The 24,118-nt window shown below is 41.8% G+C and overlaps 1 protein-coding gene across 1 annotated transcript; it reads left to right on the top strand.

Moving 5' to 3' along the window:
• The first annotated feature begins 69 nt into the window (after positions 1-69).
• On the top strand, positions 70-24,118 carry mlip (muscular LMNA-interacting protein). Its single transcript, XM_070841542.1, has 12 exons — positions 70-159; positions 5,634-5,741; positions 10,026-10,163; positions 10,592-12,166; positions 12,922-12,993; positions 13,444-13,521; positions 13,610-13,693; positions 13,797-13,856; positions 16,158-16,205; positions 17,164-17,226; positions 17,374-17,499; positions 22,627-24,118. The coding sequence occupies exons 1-12, from the start codon at positions 70-72 to the stop codon at positions 22,843-22,845; spliced, it is 2,661 nt and encodes an 886-aa protein (XP_070697643.1). The 3' UTR covers positions 22,846-24,118.

Below are 24,118 nucleotides of genomic sequence, written 5' to 3'. Positions count from 1 at the left end.
GTGAGAGAGCACACACACACACACACACACACACTCAGCGAGTGAGGCGACTTGTAGCACAGTGAACCAATGTTGGTTGGAAATGTGATCCATGAGGACGGCATGACCTCGGCAACACTCAACGCAATTAAACAAGAGCAAGAGGGCTCCAATGGGCAAGTAGGAAATGCTCACTTTAACCTTCCACAGTATAAACTTACTCTGCTATGACTACGGGGGACATGCAAACAAGGGGGTTACGTGAGAACATAAACACATAAACAAGTTTATAAGACGCCGCATGATTATTTCAGTCGAGGCATTTGCTCTGTTTCTTTATTAATAGCTGGTTGCAGATAAACTGAGATCTCTAATATAAATAAATATGTTGAACCTCCTCTGGCTCAAGAACTAGAAAGGAAAGAAGGACTCAGATCAGATCCTTCACTCAGGTATTACCACAATGTAAATATACTCCAATAGAAGGAAAGGTCCTGCGTTAAATGAACATATTATCTGCAAAATGTATTAATGTCTAAAATATGTAGCATAAAAGGGCTAAATCTGGCTGCATGAGCCTGTTGCATGTCTTCCTCTAGCTTTCTTCCACTTCTATAAAATATATAATGAACCATAAAGGTCAGTCAGAAACAAGTCTAAGAGCGCTGACAGGTATATATTGTACTCAACTCAAAAAGCCACGTATTTGCTTTTTAATAAATGTGATCTTCTTGGCAGAAATGTCATTAGGATCCTGCAGTAAAGTAAGACCTGCAGCTGCAGCTTCTTTAACGCCTCCACGGCCGCAGCTCTCACAGATAAGGCCGGCGTTTTTTGACATTTAAGGTAAATAAAAGTGTTGCTTCTGCAGCAGATGGGACTGCACCTTTTACTTATTGCTTCATTTGAATCTGAGCGTACAGATGTCCTTCTGTGTCATTCTTATTCTCTGCTTCTGTGGTTCTTGTAACATATTGACTTTACACTGAATGGGCTCTTGTGTTGACTGAAAAACACGCCAGCTAGCTGAAACCTGGCTTTTGTCCCGACGAGGACAAGATGTGCTCTTATCGTATTGCATCTTCCTTGAGTGCCTCAAGGCTCAGTCCTTGGCCCTTAGTTTTTCCTCCATTTCTATATCACCTCCGGCTCCTCACATCTTTCATAAGAACGCCGTTAGTTTACATTCTTAAGCAATCGACTCCCAGATCTGTTTCTCGCAACTCCACACGGCTGGTTAAAATACGAGCTTGTCTTACAGATAGTAAACTCAGATGATTCAGAAGCTGTTATTATCTAGAAACCCTCCAGTGAGCGTTTCTCCTCTCAGTAACGTCCTCCTTTTCACTTTACTTTACTGTGTTTTAGTGATTCGTATCCTGTTTGTCATAATTAGTGAATCAGCTCTACATTTTTCTGCTAATTTCTCTTTACACACAACACTCTACTTATATAATGCAGTCATTATTAGAACAAAAACACAAATATACGTCCTTAAAATGCATTTAATGGATGCAGCAGAAACTTTTATATGTGAGGCTTGAACGTAACGAGTAATCGAGTAAAGTGCTGTCCCACCTGTTGCTTTGTGTAATCACACTGCTTTACCAGGGACACCAGTGGAACTATCTTTACATGATGCACGAGGTGAGAAGTTATTAACAAAAACTGCTCTTAAAGCTGAACGAAAACGGCTCCAGCAGGAGTCACAGCATGTCACGGACATTATAATTACAATTTCACATTTTAAAATGAAGTTGGGGATAAATCTTAATTCGTAATCATCTCGGTGATCATCTTGTTCTGGAGCTGCTTTTGAATCTTCTTTGCTTATTTAATGTGCCACACATTAATATCAGAACTGGGCCGACTGGTTGAACTTCTGTCTGCGATGAAATTGTGAAGATGAAAGGTGAAAAATAACCTAATATGCTAATTCTCTCACTGTGCCTACATCGGCCAGCAGGGGATGTTTGATCCATTTTTAATAGACTCTCAAGTATCTGCTACATAACCTCCACTGATTAGTGGAGGAAATTTCAGGGCCCTCACCCTCCAATTTGTATTTCGCAGATGACCTGACGACACTGTTGAGAGAAGGAGTGTGATTAGTCCTTCTGATGAGTGTGTGCTTTGATTACTGCAGCTGGAACAAGTACAAGATGTTTTCACGCATCCATTGAACCCAAACTGTGACGGGAAATGTGTCGCCACCTTATCCAAATTGAAGGGGCAGATATTGAGACAATCCAGAAATTGGAAAAACATTCATGTTCCCCTTGAATGCGTTTTTTCTTACAACTGAACAGGATTATAATCACGGAGGGATGTTGCTGCCTTTCATAAATCAGGACGAAGCTTTTAACCCGCCACAGTTTGCAGCTCCACCTCGTCAGCTTAGGCGCCATCGCTGAGATTCAACCTGTTATCTCTGCTGGTGAGAGGTGGATGCAGTAGAGAGGGTTCTCGGTGTGGGTTCCTGCTCGTCCCCAGGGTTGTTTTGCAGCGTCAACATCGACGTGGTTTGATTAAGTGACATGACAGTGGAGCTTTCACTGTAAAGTATTGTGATCGCTTGAGAATTGGTGCAAATACAAAAAAAAGCAAAGCAACATAAATGTCACAGTTGTGATTCGACATTATTTGATGCAGAAGTGCCTGAAGTATCTTAGCTTCTTATTGTGCATTTAATTGTGTATAAATAACACATTTGTTGGTTTTATTCTCAGCTGAATTACCTGTATGTACAGTACAGGTAGGTCAGTGTGTGTGTAGCATGAAGGGACGACAGCTTTCATCCTGTTGTGCAACTTGATCCTTGAACGAGACGAGCTAATAATCATGCGTGTTTGAGGACACTGCAAGATTTAATAAGCGAGGAGGAGGTGAAATGTTGCCCCCATTTTTATTTTATTTTGGAGCAGGTGGACATTTCTGCACCTTTAAGAGATCATGACACTTTTTGGAAATATTCACCCTCTTGCCAGGAGACAGAAGACTGATTCTTCTCTCATCTCTGTTGTTTTCACATTACAATTAGCATCCAGTTAGTTAGCTTAGCATAAAGTCTGCAGGCAGGGGGAACCAGCTAGCACGGCTCTGCCCAAAGGGAACAAAATCTGCCTTCCGACACCTCTAACGCTCACCGATCAACACATTATAACTCATCATGAGGTCTTAACTCGTCACGCGGGCAACATTAACTCATTAGCTTTCTTGCTGACAGTTAGATGAGTAGATTGATATCAGTCTGTGCTCTGACATTAACACACATCCTGCTTTATTACTGCAGGTTGTCAGTCCACAGCTGTCTGCATTGATTTTCTGATGATTCTGTGTGATTTTCTGTGTGAATGAACACCTTCTCTTGTCGCTGTCGTTGGTCCAGCCAGTGGCCTCCAGTGTTTCTTCCTTTTAAAAGGCTCCTGCTCTCCTCTTGTGCTTGTTGCCGTGGTCCTTTATTATTAACGTGACGAGACATCGACAGCAGAAGCAGCAAGAGCACCTGGTAGTGTCGCCTCTGAAGCGGCGCTGAAATATTTTCGCTCCACAAATTTGCCTCCAAATTGGTCGAGAGTGGCGGGAACAAAAGCAGAACCAGCGACGAGGACTTCATGTTAAGTGACAGGTTGTTCAGTTCCTGGAGTGCAAAAGGACCCAACGTGCAAAAAAAACCTCAGCATCTTTTCACAGCACCTGAGCTGATTGAATTGCAACTCATTACTCCCAACTGAGTCTGAATGTGTCACGGTTTCGAGCCGCAGGGTGCTAAACTGCCTAATATGTGTGTGCGTGTGCTGATGGATCATTAGTGCCGGAGTGTAGTTACATAACACTGTGAATCACAGAGAGATTAAATATTCTAAATCTGAAATGCAGTGGCATCAACTGTGAGAAGAGGACACAGTGAGAGAGACTCAATTTCACGGAGAGCTCGACATGATCCCTTAAAGGTGCAATTTGTAATAATTGGCCACCTGCTCCAAAAAAATAAAACTAAAAATGGGGGCAACATTTCATTTAATTATTAGCTCGTCTCATTCAAGGTTCAAGATTCATTTCACACAACAGGATGAAAGCTGTAGTCTCTTTGTGCTGCACACACATACAGTCGAACCTACTGTATACAGTTCAGCTGAGAAGAGAACAGGATCAAATAAAAACAACATATATGTTATTTACACATAACACAATACACAATAATCCTCAACTCACAAATAAAAGTGAGAGAAGAAGAAGCTAAGATGCTTCAGGCAGTGGAGAACAGGAAATCCTGTCAATACACAATGTTCAGCACAACAATCAAGAGAAATAGAAAAAGAAGAAGAAGACAAACCCTCAAGAGATAAAGACTTAGTGACCATAAACTTGTTATTGAAACTGGTCGCTGTGAAGAACAAAGAGACTTTGTGTCCACCTCGAAACAGGAGACGCTGAGACGGACGTTCAGTTTTATTTCGTCAAAAAATACAAAGAAATTGGAGAAAAATTCACCCAGAAAATCCCAAAAGACGCCGTTATAGTTTCCATTCAGATCCTTCCAGCAGACGGTGATACGACCGTAGACCTGAGAAAGTGTTACTGCATGTAAGAAACGTTCATTTATCTCATTCTATTATTTACTGTTTTATGTTCTATTGTACACAATGAAGCCGACATGTATACATTTACACCCAGGAAGTAATTATGTGGTGTCTTTTTTTTTGATTTTGAAATCTAGATGAATGTAAACAGTGATGATCATTATGTTCTTCATCTTCACAGCACATAGGAAGCAAAAACACTTCACGTGTTACTGAGCGCTTTCACAAAGAGAAAAGTTTTAAGATGAGATTTAAAAGAAGGCAGAGAGTTTCACAGTGTGACGATGGTGAAAGTCTGATTCCCCCTTCTGTCACCAACTGTGACCTCGGAGTCACCAGCAGGGAGGACGAGAGGGCAAATACTGAAACACTGACATTTTAAAATCCATTTGTTGCCTAACAGGAAGTCAGTGATGAGTGGAGCAGCAGCGTTGGACACGGTGGACGGAGCGAATGAAGCTGAGCAAAGAGCAGAAATCCAGTCTGGAACAAATGAAAGCGTGTAGAAGTTTCTTTAGATCAGCAGGTGATGGGAACGACCTGTAAGTTTAAAAAGAACACATCAAAACAGAGGCTGAAATCAAACATTATCCCAAGATTATGTGACGGCCCTCCAAGACTGACAGACTTCTGACTTGTTTCGATGGACTCTGAGGAACCAGAGGGGCTTGATTCAGATACTTCAGATACCCGAGCTTGGTTAGCTCAGATCCTACGCCTGCTGTGGCGTTTGGTCTCGCTGGTGGTTGTAGGATGCCGTGGGCAGAGATCTGCTGTCGGGGCCTCTGCTCTTAATCTAAACCTTCATTTCAGTGCCTGTGAGTGTATTTCTGACGCACCAACGCTGTGGCGTTTGGTCCGGCCGGATCATTTCAAAGCCCACGGCTCCACTTTCCCTGGTTAGCACGCTAACTTCAGTAGTTTATGTTCATTTATTTCAATTTATTATTCCATTTATTACATTCAAGAAGTGCCATTATGCTCAAACCACCAAAAACTCACCGTCTACCGTCATGCCAAGTAAGCAAGTGTATTAAGGACCTTGTAACAGTTGTTCTCTTTTTTTCACAGGTTTCAATAGGAGTGCCGTCTCAGCCCTCTATTTTCACATTTGTGCCACTGGTGCGGAAACTACCAATTGAAAACATTATCAGTGAGGAGGAGAGAGAACCAAATCAGGTACAGCAGCAGCAGCAGCACACATCCAGAAAATTAAAAAGTGATATTATTGCCAACTGGTTTTCATTATGTGCAACACAATTACTGCTCTTATTAGAAGGCGTTTATTGGATTGCCGACTCTGTACGTGCTGTTAATTCAGCTAACTCACTTTTCTTTGTATTGCCACCTGGTATCTGTATTTACATCACAAACGCATTTCATATTTTGGGGGAAGTTCGCTCACTGACCAGCAGTAAAAATAAGCCCACTCATCCTGTCTGACTCCTCACTAATCAAAATGTGCTGATGAAATCTGATGTAATTTAAATTTTGGGCTTTTTTTTTTTTTTTTCCTTTTTCTTTTTACTGCAGCGTACGTTTTTTAAAATGTAAATTTATTCAAAGTCTTTCCACAGCAGAGACGAAATGCAAAACCTCCGGTAAATGTGCAGAAGACTGGTCATGAGGATTACAGACAACACGCCACGAGTTGTTCTGGAAGAGAGAGAGAAACTAAAGAGATCAATGAGTCCAAAAATCCAACTAATCTTTTCAAATGACGCGAGTTTCTAGTGATCAATCATGCCAGTGGCTTGAGGAGTAGACGACACACCTTTGCTTCTCGGGGAGAGTCAGTCCTCCTCTCACCTGCAGCGTTGGAGCAGTTACATCCATCCTGATATCAGTGTGACTCATCTTCAGGGAGAAATAAGAAAAACAGGCACTCATGTCTTGATCCGACTTGATTTCTATAAACACGAATGCTGAACATCTCTGCTCGATATGTGCCCTGACGTGATCCTTTTATTTTGTGCACTTCAGGCTCACAGCACACATCAATACATCGAGCTTTGACAAACATCTTCTTCAAACAACCTCAGGGACTAAAGCACAAGTTCTCAGACTCGGCTTTTTCTCGCGCGGCCTTGTCAGTCAGCGTTACCACATATTTAGTGAGTAATTGTGGTGTCACTCATATTTCTCACATTCACGCTTGGCTGAAGAATGAAATTACAGGAGAAAAAGCCAAATGTCAGCGGAGAAACACACGTGGAATTAATATTCCTTCACAACCTCTTTTTCTCTTTATGATTTGTAAGCTTTCATTTTTCTCACCTCAGGCTCAACTTTCTGCGGAAAAACTAATGCACACAAACTGCAAATGTACAAATGGACCACCGGTGGTGTTGATTTCCGAAGGGGTTAACATGCTATTGGATGTTCACCCAGCATCAACATCACAGCAGCACCGCGGGTGGACCGCTGCCGCTGCCTGAAGTGAGCCTGCATGGGACTTCAAAGGGCCTCTCAATAGGGGGTGGCACCATTAGTCTCTCAACTTCCCCCACTGCTATTACCTCCAGGAGTGGCAGCCCTTCATGTTACTAAGTGAGAGCATACGATTAGTCAGCTGCAAAACTCCGAGCAAGCCCGTGTTTTAGCGCACAAAGGGAGTCTCATCTTTTAACATGAACATAATACCGGATTGTGCAGCTGTGCACGACTTTGTGTTTGTTTTGCTCCGCTGACACACTTTGCTGCTGTCACACTAAGAGATGAGAGACTTCATCAGTGCAGTACTCACTGTAGGACAGTGTGGAGCAACAAAACTGCAGGAAAATGAAAAGATTGAATTATGCAGCAGCTTTCTTTGCTCACTGTGTTGAGCTCGGGGAGTGTTGAGGAGTCTGGAGGGTTTAGACCAGATTCAGCGGTGCCCTTTTATAGTTTATAAAAGAGGTGGAGGGATCTTTTACGATGCTGTTTGTTTAGTGCGAATCAAAAAAAGTTTTTCAGACGTATTTCCCAAAACATGAAATATTCCTTTAACACACGATTGATCTGTAAACCTTTTGCCTTCTATAAAACATTCACTCAGCGTCGTCAGATGTGAGAACTCTCTGTTAGTTTGTGTTTCCAGGCAGGAGAGCATGTTAATAAAGTTTCTTCATGATCACAGAGCTGCAGATCTCAGGGTTAGGGTTAGTTTAGCTTGCTGACTAGCTGCTGGCTGTTTCTGAGTTACTTACCTATTGTTCCTGCAGTTGGATCCCACAGATACCTGCTTCCTCATCCGACGCGCCCGTGTGACACTTCTTATTCTGCACACACACTCTCAACTGTTGTTAAAACATTTATCAGAGTGCAAAAAAGATCAGTTTGACAGTAATCCAGAATATGGTTAAAGGCTGGGTGCAGCTCAGAGTGAGTGACGCCTTGTCGCCTTTACACATGGCAGGTTAGCAGTGCTCCCTGCTGTGTGACAGTTTCTATATTAGATGCCAGAGGGCAGAATGTGAAGGATTACTTTTGAGACAGCTCACTGAATCCGCCGCCGTCACTCAGAGCAGCCTGCGTTTATGTCCTGCCCAAAAGAAAGAGTCCCTCTGATGTATTTCAAATTAATAAGCTTGTAAACCTCAAGTGGTTGTTAACAGTGGAGGGACTACAGCACAACACTCACACGCAGCCTCCCGGCGTAATTATCTTCTCATTTCAAATAAGAGAGCGCTCCTCGTCTTTATCCGTCCCTCCTCGGCCCATTGTGCTTCACAGACCTTTAAACCAACTAAATTAGCTGAGGTTACGACAAATTAACAGATTTTATCTGTCTAAAAAAAAAGCCTGAATGAATCCGGTGATGCAGCTGTGTGCCCGAAGAAGACACAATTATCTAATAATTACCTTTAACTGATGTTTAAAAGTAACCACAATTAATTAAAGAAATCTTAATTAGTGAAGAACTTTGCCTGAAGCTGGAGCCACAACAAATGCCCTACATCTAGAATGATTGAATTCATGCCAAAAAGGCCATAATCTATCACTTGGGCAGCAGATTAAAACCGCTCTGTGTTCTGGAGAACTTTGATTCCACTCACATGTTCGAATCATCATTTGCACAAACGCATCAGCTGGTTTACACATGAAAACCTCCCGGTTTCATCTTAAATTCTAAATATAATCTGCTTTGGACACACGCTGTGTGATGATATTATTGGCATTAGCTGCCATTTATGTTAAATACATTCCCAAGAATAGCTGTCGTTCTGGCAGCCTTTCATTTGTTTGATTACTGCTTATCTACAATAAGGTGAAAGAGAAGTGTTTCATTTATTTAAAAAACTGCAGGGTGCCATTATCATGTGGTGTCACGCCTATTTTTAGAATCATAATTATCATAAGTGTGGGAGGCCATGCCATGTCAGTAACGATTCAAGTCATGAGCATTTCCCCTTTGTACTTCTACTTAAATGTCACCCATACTATCCTGGAACATTCCTTTATTTGGAGTTCATGCAGATCCACAACTGTTTGAATCACGGTCTGTTGCACAGGACGGCCCACGCTCAAATAACATGGAACTGCAGCCCAACGACTTTAGATGAAGTCCAATGAAGTCCGTTCTCACCGGGTGTAAAAGTAAATCATGACATTATTTTAATCTTACAAAATCCAATTAATCCCATGATTCTCTGGCATGTAATGTTGTTTACACACTAAATATGAAGCTGGAGCCGGCAGGCAATTCGTTTAACATCCTGCATGGCTTTAAGTTTCAGTATGGATTTAACAAATGACATAATCGTGTTGATTAGTCAGTTTTCGAGAGGCTGGTGGGTTAAATTTAGACTTTTGGGCAGCGGCAAAGTCATTATGCTAAACTTATGTAGTGTAACATTTCTCTAGTAGTGCACTCAGATTCTACTCAACTGTCTGTCAGGGGCACAAATAACAAATTGGTGAAGATGTTCCCTGGTCACTGAGGACACCTGAGCTGTTTTTCGTAATAATAATGTGAGATAACATCACACATGACGCTCTGACATCCTATTTGTAGTTTGAACACCTTTTATCGTGTTCATAACGAGGCTTTTCAGCTTTAATCTCTTTTGTTTTTACCTTTCTTTTGTCACATAAATTGCTCTTTGTCTGAATTTAATGGATTTGAGATGAGGTGGAGAGTTAAATTAGTGTGTATTTATCAGCGGGGATCAGCTGTTAGGATATAAACACATAAACAAAAACAAAAAAGTGGAAGACTCATTTCCTTTTTTAACACTTGAAGCTGTGTGTACACAGACCTCTCCTCCTTGAGCTCAGCACACGGGTCATCTACGACACCAATGTCAGCGGGACATGTGCGTGTACATGTGAACTCTATGCGTTTGTCATGTGGTGCGTTGAAACCAAGCACACCCCCCGAGCTCAGAGAGAGGCTCGCTGAAGTTCACCTCGGGTTTTCTCAGGTTTCACTGGCTCAGTTGCTCCTAAACATTTGCTTCATTTTCTTTCTCCGGTCAGAACTTAGCCATGCCCCGTGAGGAGACAGCCAGGGGGAGCATGTCGGACGGGGAGATTTTCAAAGCGGAGAAAGTCTTTATCAAAGACTTTGTGGAGGGAGGAGCAGGAAACGTTACGCAACCAGTGACAAAACATCAAGTAAGTGCAACACAAACACTCTCAATGTCACGTGGAAACTAGGACAATACAGATTTATGTGAATGTGTGTGTGTGTCTCTCATACAGTTTCCAGCATTGTCAGGAGATCTGTTTAAAAAAGGTGGATATTTATCACCATTCAAACATGACAGTTTAATTAGAAACTGGTAATAAGTTAAAATGCAATTTCAAGCTGGTTCCTGTGTGATGGGCTTATTTAGGTTTTACACTTGAGTGTCAGATAGCTGCTTCATCAAAGTAATTCTCCTCTGCACAAATTAAATTCAACTGACCGACCCCTTGTTAGATAATAATTAATTTGCAGGCACCAATGTTCAGGTCGCTGTGTCTTTAAAGAATATTAGAGTGAAAGTTTGATTAAACAGAAAAAAAAAATAATTAATGAAAAAAATGTTTTGGTTTTCCAGCTGACGGCGTCATCAGATCACGTGAGCCTCGCTCAGACCAAAGCGTCTCCCTCAGTGAGTGTTCAGTCTGAAAATACGCCTGAGCACGTAGCTGCCGGGACAGCCTCTATGGAAACAGCTGTTAATAAACACAGGGGCATTTCCCAGCGGCAGTATCACGATACGTCTGGATTTGCTGGGAATAGCTCGGGTTTCTTTGCAAATAGAGCGTATGTGTCAGAGGACAGAACGAGCCCCACTTGCTCTGCAGACCTGTTCCCCACCCCGGCTTCATCCAGAGAGTCCGTCCTCTCGGAGGACTCGGACAAAGACAAGAGCTGGTCTGCTGTGCAGCTTTCGTCCGTAACCTCTCCCGTCTCTTTCAGCCGCTCTGTTTCTCCCTGCTCGTCTGTCCGTTCTGGCCTCTTCACCCCGGCTGTCGTCCAGATCAGGAAGCACTTCCTCGCTCCTGGCTCCAGTCTGGCTCACACTCCTCAAACCTGTTTCTCATCCTGCGAGAGCCTTTCCTCTTCTGTCTGTGCCCAGCCTCCCCGGCACCGGCCCCCTCTCACCCGACTCTCCCTCCTCACTGCCATCCTGAGAAAGGGCCGCCTTCCCGTCCTGTCCCCAGCTCTGCAGAGGCCGTACACCCCCTGCTGGCCTGTTAACCCCGTGACCCTGTCCTTCTGTAACGCATGCTCAGCGGCCTCCAGTGTGGCCTCCATCCCGCTGGAGTTTTCCTCCCAGTTCTCCTCAACAGCGTCTATAGATAGTCAGAGCCACGTCCACAGGGAGCCTAATAGATGCGTCACAGCTCCTCCACCCGTGCAGTCTAATGAGTTTGGCAGAACAGGCCCTCGCACTCAAGTGAAAAGATGCTCGGAGCAAATTCGCTCAAACAGCGCGCCTAGATGGGAGCAGGTTATTTCACCCCCTCCCGTAAAGAGCACACTCCCACGAGCTCCCCTGCCTCTGTTTTGCTCAGACTTCAAATCTGTGTCTCTGCCAAAGAATGAAGAAACAGATTGTGCAACTTCTAAAACACTGCAGCCTGCACACATCTCCATTCTCAGGCCCCCGGAGCTGAAGCCCAGCAACACTCACATGTACCACAAGTGGCGCGAGGATGATAACCTCAAAAAAGTCGCCCCCCCGTCCCCTAAACTTATCAGTGAGCCGCACAAACGGAGTCCCAAGCAAAACTCATCCCTCTCAAGGCTTCACTCGCTTTCTCAGCAGCTGAGATCTCCGCCCGCCCGCCCTCCCCAGCTTCAGCCCTCACCCGGTGTCACAGACGCAGCATCACCTCTCCCCCCTGCAGGAGGCTGCGAGTCAGGGAGGAGCTGCCCTGATTCCAAAAGTGCCACAACATCACAAGGTTTTCACAAAGCTCACTGCCTGTCTCCTTCCCGCTACACACCCATCGTTTTCCCCGGATGGCCGTCACCCACCAGCTCCCCCACGCCTACGCCCTCTCCTGCTCCGCCAATCAGAGACTTCACTCCGTCCCCTTCTCTCTCCCTGCGCTCCACGCCCTCCCCGAGGCCGGGGAGTGGAATATCAGACTGCAGTGACAGGGAGGGTAAAAAAAGAAAGGTAGCTGCTGTGCTTGCCGTATGCATGACTTGTTTAAACAAGGGTGTTATTTAGCATGTTCCCTGTGACATACTGTTCTTCCTCCCATGCCGTGCTGTTAAAAGCAGGTTTCACTCACTTGATAGCTTGATATCAAGCTCTGTCCTCTGTGGGGAGCTATTTTTAGATTTCTGTTTTTCTTTGCCATATCATTTATTGATGTTGTTACAGATCGTTGCTTTGCAGAGATTTCAAACATGCTACACATTGATGGATTGACATGCTGAAGCAAGATGAAGCCCATCTTCCTAAAATCGATGCAACAGGTTATTAAAATTCTGGTTTTGCAGACCAAACATGTTGTAACACCGCAACACTGTACCAGATTCAGAGCATCAACCTGCAGAAATCCAGTTTAATTAGTGCATGTACACATCATGTACATAGCTGTCTAGTTTTCTCGTCTGTCAGTGTGGAAAAATTGGTCAAATCTAAGCTTTTCATGACATTTACAGTCAATCAAATGAGCCGTCAGAGCAGCAAAAAGGCTGATAAACCGACACACTGCGATATTCTTCTTGTCACTGGGCACCTCGAGTGTGGCTGACTGTTTGCTATGATTAGTAGCCTGCAGCGATGTGAGATAAAGAGCGCTTAAAGAACTTCCCACAAGCTCTTCTAGAAAGTGTATCTTTAGTAAAATGCAGAAATATGAATTGCAAATTAATTTCTATAAATTGTCTGCTGCTCTCTCTCTCTCTCTCTGTAAACTCCAGACACACAAGATCAAGTTAAGCTACAAATCGCTCGCGGCAATTCCCACCAACACCCTTCTGTTGGATCAGCAGGTGGGTTCACATGTCTGACTGTAATCCCACTAATTCATCCTGTTATCTTGTTTAATATCCAACTGTTAAAGGCCTGGTGGGAGTTTGACTAATCTGGAGCATTATGTGAGGAACATAAGAGTGTGTGCTGAAGAAAAAAAGACATTTCTATTAAAAGAAAAACCAAATTCGTTCAGAAAACTAATTTCTGAGGGATTTACACAGGTGATGGAACTGTAAGAGCTTCTTTATTAAATCTCATTAAAAGTCAAATCATGCTTTAAGAGACATGAAAACATGGCACACTGCTGCGTTACTCACACTGCAGTGTGATACAGGGGGCTGTCTGTGAAGAATACAGAGAGGATGGAGATGAATTGTCCGGAGGAGTTTTGAGACGACTGTATAAATCAGCCAAAGAAAGCAGCAGCGGCTTTGTTGGAGCTCAGTGTGTCTGCTTTGAATTCCCAGGTCATAGACGAGCAGGTAGAGCGGGGAGAGAGTCCGTGTGAGGCGCCGGACAGAGGTGTTGAGGACACCCACGCTGAGGTATTACACATCACACACCTGTGCTGATTTCCCACTGCACATTTCATCCAACAGGCTGCTAACATCAATCATTTCGCACTTTCTACAGATGCGCTCACCTGCTGAGCTCCGGCAGCAGTCAGAGGAGCTTTATGCAGTTATTGATGAGATATTGGCAAATTCCATTCCAGCAGTGAGTTTGATTAATTAAATCAAATGAAATGAATAATGCAGAAATATAGATTTTTGTATGTTTGAAGAGGTTTAATTGGTTTTATTTTTTTGCAACCTTTAAGAGCAAAACATCTCGGTCGCTGCAACCCTCCAGGTCACTGGCTGCTAACGCTGGGCTGCAGGTAAAGTGTGTTTCTTTAACAGCATGTGACGTGAATAGCAAACTCAACAACTCTGGATTCTCCCCTTTTTAAAGAAATAGTTTGACATTGTGGGAGATGTATTTGCTGGGAAGTCTGACACGTCTCTCATGTCTAAACTGTAATTATGAAGCCGGAGCAGGAGACAATTACCTTAGTGGTTTGCAAGCTTTTACTAAAAATATTTATTTATTTATTAAAAATATCTCAAATATTTTGTCACTTACATGGTATCGAGTGCAGGTAGATGTCACAGTACGACAAATTTGACGTCTGATGGCTCCATTCACACCAGAGCTGTCATCTGATGCGTCTCACTGTTTCAAGTTAAGATGTCGAACAACAACACGAGCACAACTCCAGATGATTCTTCCACCTGGTTGTAGTCTCAACAGGTCCCACCGACAGCATGCACAGAGTATGTAATTAGAGCTGTGAATCATTTAAGCGATAGAAAATAGGAAATGCAAAACTTCTGTAATTAGATTCACGGAAACAAACGCTCTGTACTAAAAAAACAAACTGAGAAGTGAGATAAAAGTGAATTCTGACTGTTTATTCATCAGCACAGGAACTGAAGAGACATCTGTTCATTATTCATTGTGTGTGTGTGTGTGTGTGTGTGTGTGTGTGTGTGTGTGTGTGTATATAGGAGTTGGTTCACACTGTCATCCATGAGACATGAATGTGATTGAGACTACACTGATGAAAATGTGTGAATTTCAGTCACTAATGAGGAAGAGGGAACAAACAGGCTGCACAAGAAGAGAAAACCTATCACTTAAATCTCTTGCTTATTAAAGGGAGGGTCTGCAATTTATTATAGAAGCATTTTTTGGTTGTATTTGTCATAAATTCTCATAAGAGCCTGACGGCAATCAATAAATGAAAATAAACAGCAGATCTGTAATTAACCATTTGGTCCAAAGTAAATGACTGGACGACCGACACATCTGCCGTCCTGCACGCGAGGCTAAAGCTCAGGCTCAGCGTGAGTTACCAGCACGGGAGCTAACCTGTTTACCTGTGAGCAGGTCAGGAGCTCTGAGCTTAAGGTAACGCTACATTTGTGACGGCTGGTTTTCACGTGACCTGCGTCTGCGCGGCCGCCATATTGGGGAGGTCGAGATCTGCTACTAAACTGTACTGAGAGATGCAGACTTCAAAATCAACTCTAACTTCATTAATTCTGAACCGATTTTCAGGAAATTTGGTTTGTTATAAATGTGATAAACTGAACATGATACTGGTTGGAATCAAATTTAGTTACTGAAGGCGGATTTAATCAGCTCTACACCAAAACATTCACCATTTATATTATATTATATTACATTATATTATATAATATCATATCATGTAATATAATATAATATAATATAGTATTGTATTGTATTATATTATATTATATTATATTATATTATATTATATTATATTATATTATATTATATTATATTATATTATATTATATTATATTATATTATATTATATTATATTATATATAGTATAGTATAGTATAGTATAGTATAGTATTGTATTATATTTAATATAGTATAATATAATATGACACACACACACACACACACACAGTTGATGTTTCCTGTTCAGAGATCACAGTCTGCACACAGACCCAGTAGAAGTTTGTCTGTTCAGAAAGTTCATGTTTGTGTCTCCAGTAACTTTAACTTTATTTCAAACATATAACCTCCAGCACAAAGCAGACGAGCGGGGCAGGAAGTCAGGCAAGAATCTGGTCAGTTTTCAAAATAAGACACCCCGTGTTGACCTTCAATTGTATATTTCACCACCACATCAATATTTTACAATAAGTGGCACCAGGCCAGACGTCAACTGGTCAGAGGGTTTTTTAACACCAGGGACGACAAGAGGTTCATCCTGGATGTAAAAAAAAAACCCAGACAAAATAAGAAAGGCAGCCTGTCCTGTGTTGTAGGGGGAGCAGCTTTGCAGGGAGACCTGATGGGATATTTTCCGTTGGGTACTTTCAAAATGTAGATACTCTTGCTAGTTCCTCCAGTGTTACAGATCCCACCTTTAAGATACAAACAAAGGTGGGTAAGAAAGAGAAACCCACCTGCTAAATTCAGATGTATTCAGTGAGTCTGTTGGCTGGGTGCACCAAGGCTTTCTTTTCATCCTCTTCCTTTCATTTTTGAAAGTCACATATTTGAAATAGTGTACAAGCCCTTGTCAGGTGAGCCTCGACCTTCTCTGTTGTTTTGATTCACCTCTTTCTTTCTTTCTTTCTTTCTTTTTCACTTTCAGCAGACCAACTCATCATTTCCAAGATCACTGGGGCGTGAAACCAAATATGTGAGTTACAGCTGGATGGTTCTGACTGTTGAATTAAAGGAATGTATGTTTATTGCTTCATATCAACTTTTCACACAATCGTAGTTCCACATTCACCGGACTGAGTAGGTATGACAGGTCAACACTTTATCATCTGTAAACACACAGGTTGTGTGTGAGGCCCTCAAAGTTATGAGGAAAATAATTTCCTTTCATTTTGCATGAACAAATCTCTCAAAGAACCAAAACCTCACTTTTGTCAACCTCTCCCACCAACTTCAAATACGCCTGATAATATAGTATTAGCTTTTTTTTATTTAAGTCAGACAAAGAGGTTTGACGCCACTCTCATGTGGTTAGCTTTGCTTATGGGAAGCAGGGGAAACTGAAAAATACGCCTACCAGCACCTCTGAAGCTCTTTATTTATGTTGTATGTCCTTTCTAAAGATTCAGACAGAAAGTTAAACTAATTTTCACCTTATTTTGGGCTAAATTGACCCCTAGGCTGTGTACCAAATGTATATTAGCTAGTTTTACCACAAACATCAGTTCTCATCTCTGTACGTTCATGAAGTAAATCTTAAAGTCCTCGTCTAATCGTGCTTTAATAGACTCTGCATGCAGTCATGCCACCTCTAAAAACTCCCTTAATCCTGTCTGCACACACAGTGAAACACTCGGATATGTAAAAATGACACATGATGGGAAGTTGAACTTTTTTTTTTTGGCTTCATGCACCACTGAGAGACTTTCAGAGGGATGAACTGAGCCTCCAGCACTCCGGTGTTTAGGCTAACTGTCTTTTTATGCACACGTTTATTTGGACTGTGAAGTTTCTCATTAATTCACAGAATCATACTTTTGCTTGTCTCTTAATAAAAAAAAAAAAACCCAGCAGCTCTTCAAATGCTTTATTTCATGATGCATTTCAGATACTAATAAATATGTTAATGTTGTTCCTTCACCTTGTCTATTCAGGCATCTCTAAGCAGCTTACAGCCTTCTACCAGCGTGGAGAGAAAGCTAATGGATCCTAAAAAGGTATCAATTCAACTATTATTTGATCAAGTTCAGGCTCCAGCTGCATCGTCTTCAACACTGACAATGTAAAGTGTTTTACAGGAAAGGTTTTTATGGCAGAAAGCCTCAAATCCTCTGTGCTGTCAAACTCTGAATCCCTCTGTCCAGACTAAGCCCGGCGTTATTCGCCCAATGACGGCCATTCCAAGACTCACAGGGGAGGATGAAGAGGAGTTTCATCCAAATCCGTTCAGGCAGATCGCCGTCATGCAGACGTTAACCGACAACAAAAAGGTACGCTGGTGACATAATGTCATCTTACGGTGATGCTTTCAAACCCTTAGTGATACACAGTTTTATTTTTATTTCATGACACCAAAAACTAAACTAAAACTATAATTCACGTGTCTGCTGTCCACCCAGAAGCTGGATGGTTCCAAACATATCTAGATTTTTGTCAAAGTATTTCTAAGTACTGTATATATTTAGTTTTACATCAAATGTAAAAGAAGTGTGTAGCAAACTTGAGCGTGCCGATATAAACTCAGGCTTCACATCCCAGATTGTTTTGAGAGCTTTTGACCACTTCTCACTGATACCTAAGCAAGTTCAATTTGCTGAAGAACGCCGTGTAATGCTGTTAAACTATCTGCAAAAAACTAGTAAGTGAACCTTGAGTTGTGCCGATTACCTCTTTAACTAGTCATGGGTTTGTTTAACAAGACGGATGACACCTTTCTTTTTTTTGCCGGCGGTGATCACAGTCCAGAAAACCCACGAATCACAGAATCACAATGATTTTACAGAAGGAGTTAAAGAAAACTGTAAATCCAGACAAACAGGCAGAGAATCAAACCAGGTAAACAGGCACAGGTCAAAAAGGCAAAGTACCGAGGGCTAAACCAGCGACAGGTGTGTGGCAGAACGAGCCGTCTGGCAGCTGATTGGCTGACAGACAATACTCAGCAGGTGTGGATGGTGTTCACGACAGCGACAATCAATAATGAGTTCTTCGCCTTTTACTTACAGGCATTAGAGCTTCATCTTTCACGGATATCTGGTGTCTGTCAAAGCCAAACAAGGTGGACACGTCGTCTGCCTTGTTAGCCTTCTCAAATCCTCTTCTTCTTCTCTTCTTCTCAAGAGGGCGATTCCTTTTACTTCACATTCAGGTTTATCTTACGCTCTACTGCAGGGGGCACTAACTTAAAATTCATAGAGGTCCAATTAGAGATAATTTCCACAAGCAAAGTTCATCATAATGTTTAACTTGTGTGAATATTCGGAGCCACGTCCACTCAGACTGTTTCAGAGGTGTAGAGGTGCTGCTGAACTGACCTGAACACCCTCCTGTGAAGCAGCTGTGGCAGAAACACAGTGAAACTGATTTGACGTCAAACCAGTAAGAGCTTTTTTGACAGTTTCACGGTCCATATCTGTAGAATATGTCTCGAAAAAAAACCAAATAAATGTATTTTTTTTAAAAGAAACGCTTGCAGTTTTCCTTTCAAAGTAAAAGCCCTAAAGCGTTTCTGCAGACAGAATCCCTTCATTAAAATTAAAATGATATCAGGGTGAAAGCAGGATATTTCAGGGACGCTCTCTCTCTTCACGAACAAGCATTGTGCAAAAGTGAGTTTGAGTTCTGATTGCTTGACATTTATAATGAAATTAAACATTTATGGCCGTTATCAAAGGCAGTGGAGTAAGACTGGCAGGTGAGGAGTGTTCCCGGCCTTATACAGAGAGGTGTCTTCGTTATACCCTTACTGTGATAAAGGGGGTGGACAAAATATTAGAAACACAATATGTCGCAGTTCAACAGCACCATAAACTTTTTGTTTGATATGAAAAACTGTACAAGCACTAACCTCTTTTACCACCTACTGAAAAACTGGACAAAGGTTGTAGATAAAAGGAGAAAAATAATCTCTATACTCTCCGTATATTGCTATTAAATATTTATGCATTTAATTTTAATAATGTGCTATAGAGTGACATGAGCGCTAAGCCCCGTGTGTGTTTCCAGACCTCTTATTGTCAGACAACTTAAACTAGAGAGTTTGAGAGGAAGAAGACGTGTTTTTCGAGCACACAGATAAAGCAGTTAAAAGAGGATTTCATTGTTTTTCTCTGCACAAGAGCTCGTTGCAATCGTCATGAGTTCCACTCAAAATTCTTCACAGACACTTTTAAACAAGTGGGAGTTTTTGATAAAACTTTCCCGGTGAAGTATCATTTTTAGCACGACTCCTCACATTAAGTGCTCTTCACTTCTGCCTCGGAGGATATTAGTAGCAGCTCCAATTTGCCCGCTGATGAAGGCCAACAGGTTTGGAGCTGGAGCCGTCATACATAGCAATGAGAGATGGTAAATATGCGCGATTAGGCTGCAGGAAAAAAAAGGAAAGTACACACTGTTCTGGTCTTGACAAAAGGGAATCACATTTTCAACAACAGAATAAATTACGGCGTCCTGTGGCTTCTGCTGGAAATGTGTTTTCTGGATTTTTTTTGTTGTTGTTTCCTGAGTTTGCACAGAGATAACAATATATCAATATTACAGTGGATACTAACCTCAGTCCATATCTTATTTATTGTGCTGGTTTTCATTTCAAAGCTAATTTTTCACACAGTTTGACAAGATGTGAAGTGATAAACACCAAAAAATAGCTCATTTGAAATACCACAGAAATTGCTACCAATTTATTACTGAAGGCTCCCACAATGGATTCCTCAAGGTTAAGCTACTTGGGTAATTCTGTATGCTCAATTATAGACTAAACCTTGTTCATCTGTTGAATACGCGACTCATTGAATGTCAAGGTCAACACGACGGCTGCCAGATGAGAAAAAGGTCCCCAGATATTCAAGGAACTGATGCGGCTGCGATCACTTACGCCAAAGCCGTGCTTTCAGCAATCTTCCACAGCGGAGAGGTTTTAAACTTGTCAGTGCTTTTGTCATGTTTGACACTAAAAACACAGTTTTCCCTCTGACAGGCAGCCATTTACAGCCAGGCAGGCAAACAATACCACCATCTCTTATGCAAAACAGTACAACTGGTTGTTTATTCCCAAGGCAATCTTGGAGGGATATTTAGGTTTGTAATTGGTGTGTTGTGATGTGGGAGATATTAATATGCAGAGTTGGGAACCACGAGTAACATTTATATTCAGTGTGTGATGCAATGTGCTCTTTACCTTTGCACGGTGGGCTGTATGTGGGTTATCCTGCTGTGATCATTTAGCCTCACATGTTTGATTCATTGCAGCAGACATTTTGCAGTGATTCATTATCATCTCCAGGTGATTAAATTTAATATGATGGGATTTTAATCTGCATGCTGATGACTCTGCTTTGTTGGCCTGCTTTAAGTTTACAGTGAGGATGAATGAAATTTCAAAAGCAAATCTGTTTATCGTTGTTGAAAACATGCTGATGGTTAATTTGACAGGAAATGAAATCTATTTATAGCTGATAGATGAAAATTTAATTTACTCTGATGGTGAGTGCGTGTTTGAGACATTTACAACTGAATAGCAGCTGTTACGACATCTTTTTCCACCACTCAGAAGTGCATAAGTCAGATATTTTCAGTTCCTGCAGTGGCTTTAAAACGTGCTCACATGCAGTTTTAGGATGTTAATATTCAGTCTGATGGTTTCATGGCAGCTAATTTGCTTGGTAAGGATCCTAAACGGACGGAATATCTTGATTTAGGAGTTGTTATTTTTGAAGTTTGACTTACAACAACCAGCTTTTTGGGCGCTAACGTTCTGGCTTTGCCACAATTCTTCGTCCCACATGCGAAGCTCTGATTGGCTCCTTGCTTTTTCTTAACCGTGCAAACATCACAACACAATTTGAATCACTGAAACGGAGCAATTCCTCTGTTAATATTTACTATGAGAGGCATAAATCTATACATATGTGACATGCAGATTTTGAACTGGAAGTGGAAGGAGAGAATTTATTCTAACGTTTGGCAGATAAATCCTATGGAGCGGCAAACGTGGATGTAAAAACGCAGGGTTTTAAATACTTAATAATCAGCTTTTAAAATGTTTCAGGAGGGACGGAGATGAATTCAGCATGTGTGTTAGACCTCAGACATGCAGTTTAAGTCATTAACTCTGAATTTGAATATTACTTACCATAACCTTTAATACAGGAATGCACTTCCTGCTTATAGAATTAAAGACTGATTCTGTGAGTTTGAACTCAGATGTGTCAAAGGCGCTCGCTCTACCTGCCTTGGCAGAGGAAATGTGAATCAGTGCTTCAGAGCTTCAAACCCAAACAAAACAAAAGCAGAGAACATTGCGCCGTGTTTGATCAAGGTGATTGTATTCAACACCAGTGTCCTGATCTGCCTTTGTGCAGCTGTTGGCTTGTTCCTCTGAGTGATGTTTCAGCTTTCACTGTGTGTAACTGAGCTAACAGTGAAGTCATTTGACTTACCAGTTCAGCTAAAATGCGCCTCCTCCTCCTCCTCCTTTGTATAAATTCTTCCTTTGGCTTTAACCTCACTGACATTTACAATTTTTTCTCAGCTTTAATAGACAGTGGAAAATATTCTGTTGCCACGCGCTACTGCAGACAAGACGCACAGCTGCTGACTTCAGGAAGGGTGGTGTTAGCTTCTTATCACTGAATTAGGATTAGACCGGTGTGGCGATGCCTGTGATGTTCGATTGCTGGCTGTGAAACAAAGCACATTACATTAAAACATGAGGATTATATGAGACTGACATGAAACCTCCAGAGAAGGTGGATTGATGGGTCTCCAAAGTCCCAAAACTTAAACCATTCTTGCATGAATCTTTCCACAGCCAAATAAAACCTGGTAATATGCAGCATTTTAACTCTTTTGGGATATAATAGCACAGTTCCCCATATGTGTATCGTTAAAAGAATATACTGATATATTGCTGTTGCACTGAGGGATGAAAAATGCATCTAGGCTCTGTAGTGAACACGGAGTAATGAAATAGATATTGATCTTTCCATCCAGCTCCTGTAAAACACAGCAAAAGAAATGTTGTGGAGTATTCATTGAAGGCATTTAAAGAAGTGCTTTGTCTGCAGAAAAAGCTGAACAGCAGCATTGTGGAGATTGGAAATATTTTTACAGCACAAGATATGTCGCCTGCGTTTGCTGTAGCTCAGGTGATTGAAGCCGTCATCCAATTCAGAAAGATAATTGTCAATTACAGTGAAATACACAATGAATATTCATTCATATATATCCTATGGCAAACCCCACACAGCTTTAGAACTAATTTCAAGCAATTTCAGTCTGAAATCAGCCTAAATGGGAAGCCTGGGTAGCAATCAGCCACCAGAAACTGCCAGAAAATCCTAGTTGCTGCTGTTGCTCTGGCCTCTGTTACTATAAACTGTCATTTTCTATTTCAGATGGATAATCAGAGACTGGAAGAGACAGGAAAAGATTTTTACAGGAGTTCAAAAGGCCAAACATGGAGAGACGAGAAGAAGCCTGAAAGAAGTCTGTTCTCAGCATGTGACCTGCAGATTACAGAGCCCGCAGACCTGATCAGTCACCCTGTGAAAGAAGCTCCGATATCTTTCAGTCCGACGGAGGGGCGTATGGGAGCCTTTCAGGCTCACATTTAAAGCATTAACACGAAAGCACGACTAACACTGTTTATTCAAATCACAATTACCTGATAAGACACATCAGCATTGAAGATCAGTGCACAGTTAAAGGATCTAGTCTGAATTAGTGAATGAGTGTATTCTACCAGCAAGCGTTTAATTTACAGAAATGACAAAAATTCATGCCGCCCACTGTTCCCAAAGGCCCTCCCCCTCAGTTACTGTTGCTACGTCTGTCAACCCTCACATTTGCATGCAGCACACGTACACTGACGTCAGACGTGCCATTCAAACTTCTGATGCAATGAGTCCTTAGTTTCAGACAAGTAAACAAAAGCAGGCGACTCCATTCTAGCCCGCGACCATCAATTTTACTGTCTGAAATGACAACTGCATGTGGCGGATTGTAGCCAGCTAGATAATTAAGCTAGTTAGCTCAGTGACTTGATTGAAAACGCAGTCTCTGGATGATGTTTTTTTTCTTAGATAAGCAGTTTAAAGCTGCATACCTGACATCAGCTGTGGGGGGGGCCTGGCGTCACGGTCAACACTCACTCCTTAAGGTCTCACACAAAACTGTCACCTGTTGATGACTTGATTTAGCGGACATGCAAACTAAGAAACACCGTAGTTATTGCTCTGCAGTGAAGTGCAACTTGATCCTCCCCCCATATTATGAGCAAAATGAGGAAAAACAAGCTTACATACGTGGACAGAGGTTAAAGTTAGCTTCATGAATCGTTGGGTCTCTCTTAACTAACGCTGTTACGAATTGGCGCTACATAAATAAAGATTGATTGATTGATATGTTTAAGTGACTCTAGCTCGCTACCTTGGATAAAGAGAACTCCCTAAATCCAACACAGAGCTGACAGAGCTGCCTCTGTTAAACTAAACTCTGACACAACATTGTGCAGGATCACATCCAACACCGTGGGGAAATACTGCACTTCAGATGTGCGATGGTCTCGTCCTCCTCCTTCCCTAGTTACCGTCGCTAAGGTACGACTGGACAACGTGGGTGATGGATTTATCGGAGGATAAATGATAAAGTTCACGTGTGATGTTGCCTCAATTTTTACAATGTAAAAACTATTTTGAATCAGGAAGGAAAAACATAAAGAACGTGCCGTCTTAAATGTGTCTTACAGTCTGTTAAATTCACTAATACTCAACATAATAAGGGTCATTTTAATATAATAATGGATGTAACTCATTCACCTCTAAGAAAAAAAAACTTTTTTAACATCATTAAATGATTTGAGGAAAATCTGTAATATGTAATAAAGGA

The sequence above is a fragment of the Pempheris klunzingeri genome, chromosome 12 (assembly GCF_042242105.1).
Source record: "Pempheris klunzingeri isolate RE-2024b chromosome 12, fPemKlu1.hap1, whole genome shotgun sequence".
Taxonomy (NCBI): Eukaryota; Metazoa; Chordata; class Actinopteri; order Acropomatiformes; family Pempheridae; genus Pempheris; species Pempheris klunzingeri.
The sequence above is the reverse complement of the archived record's forward strand: the minus strand, read 5'-3'. Positions and strand labels throughout refer to the sequence as shown.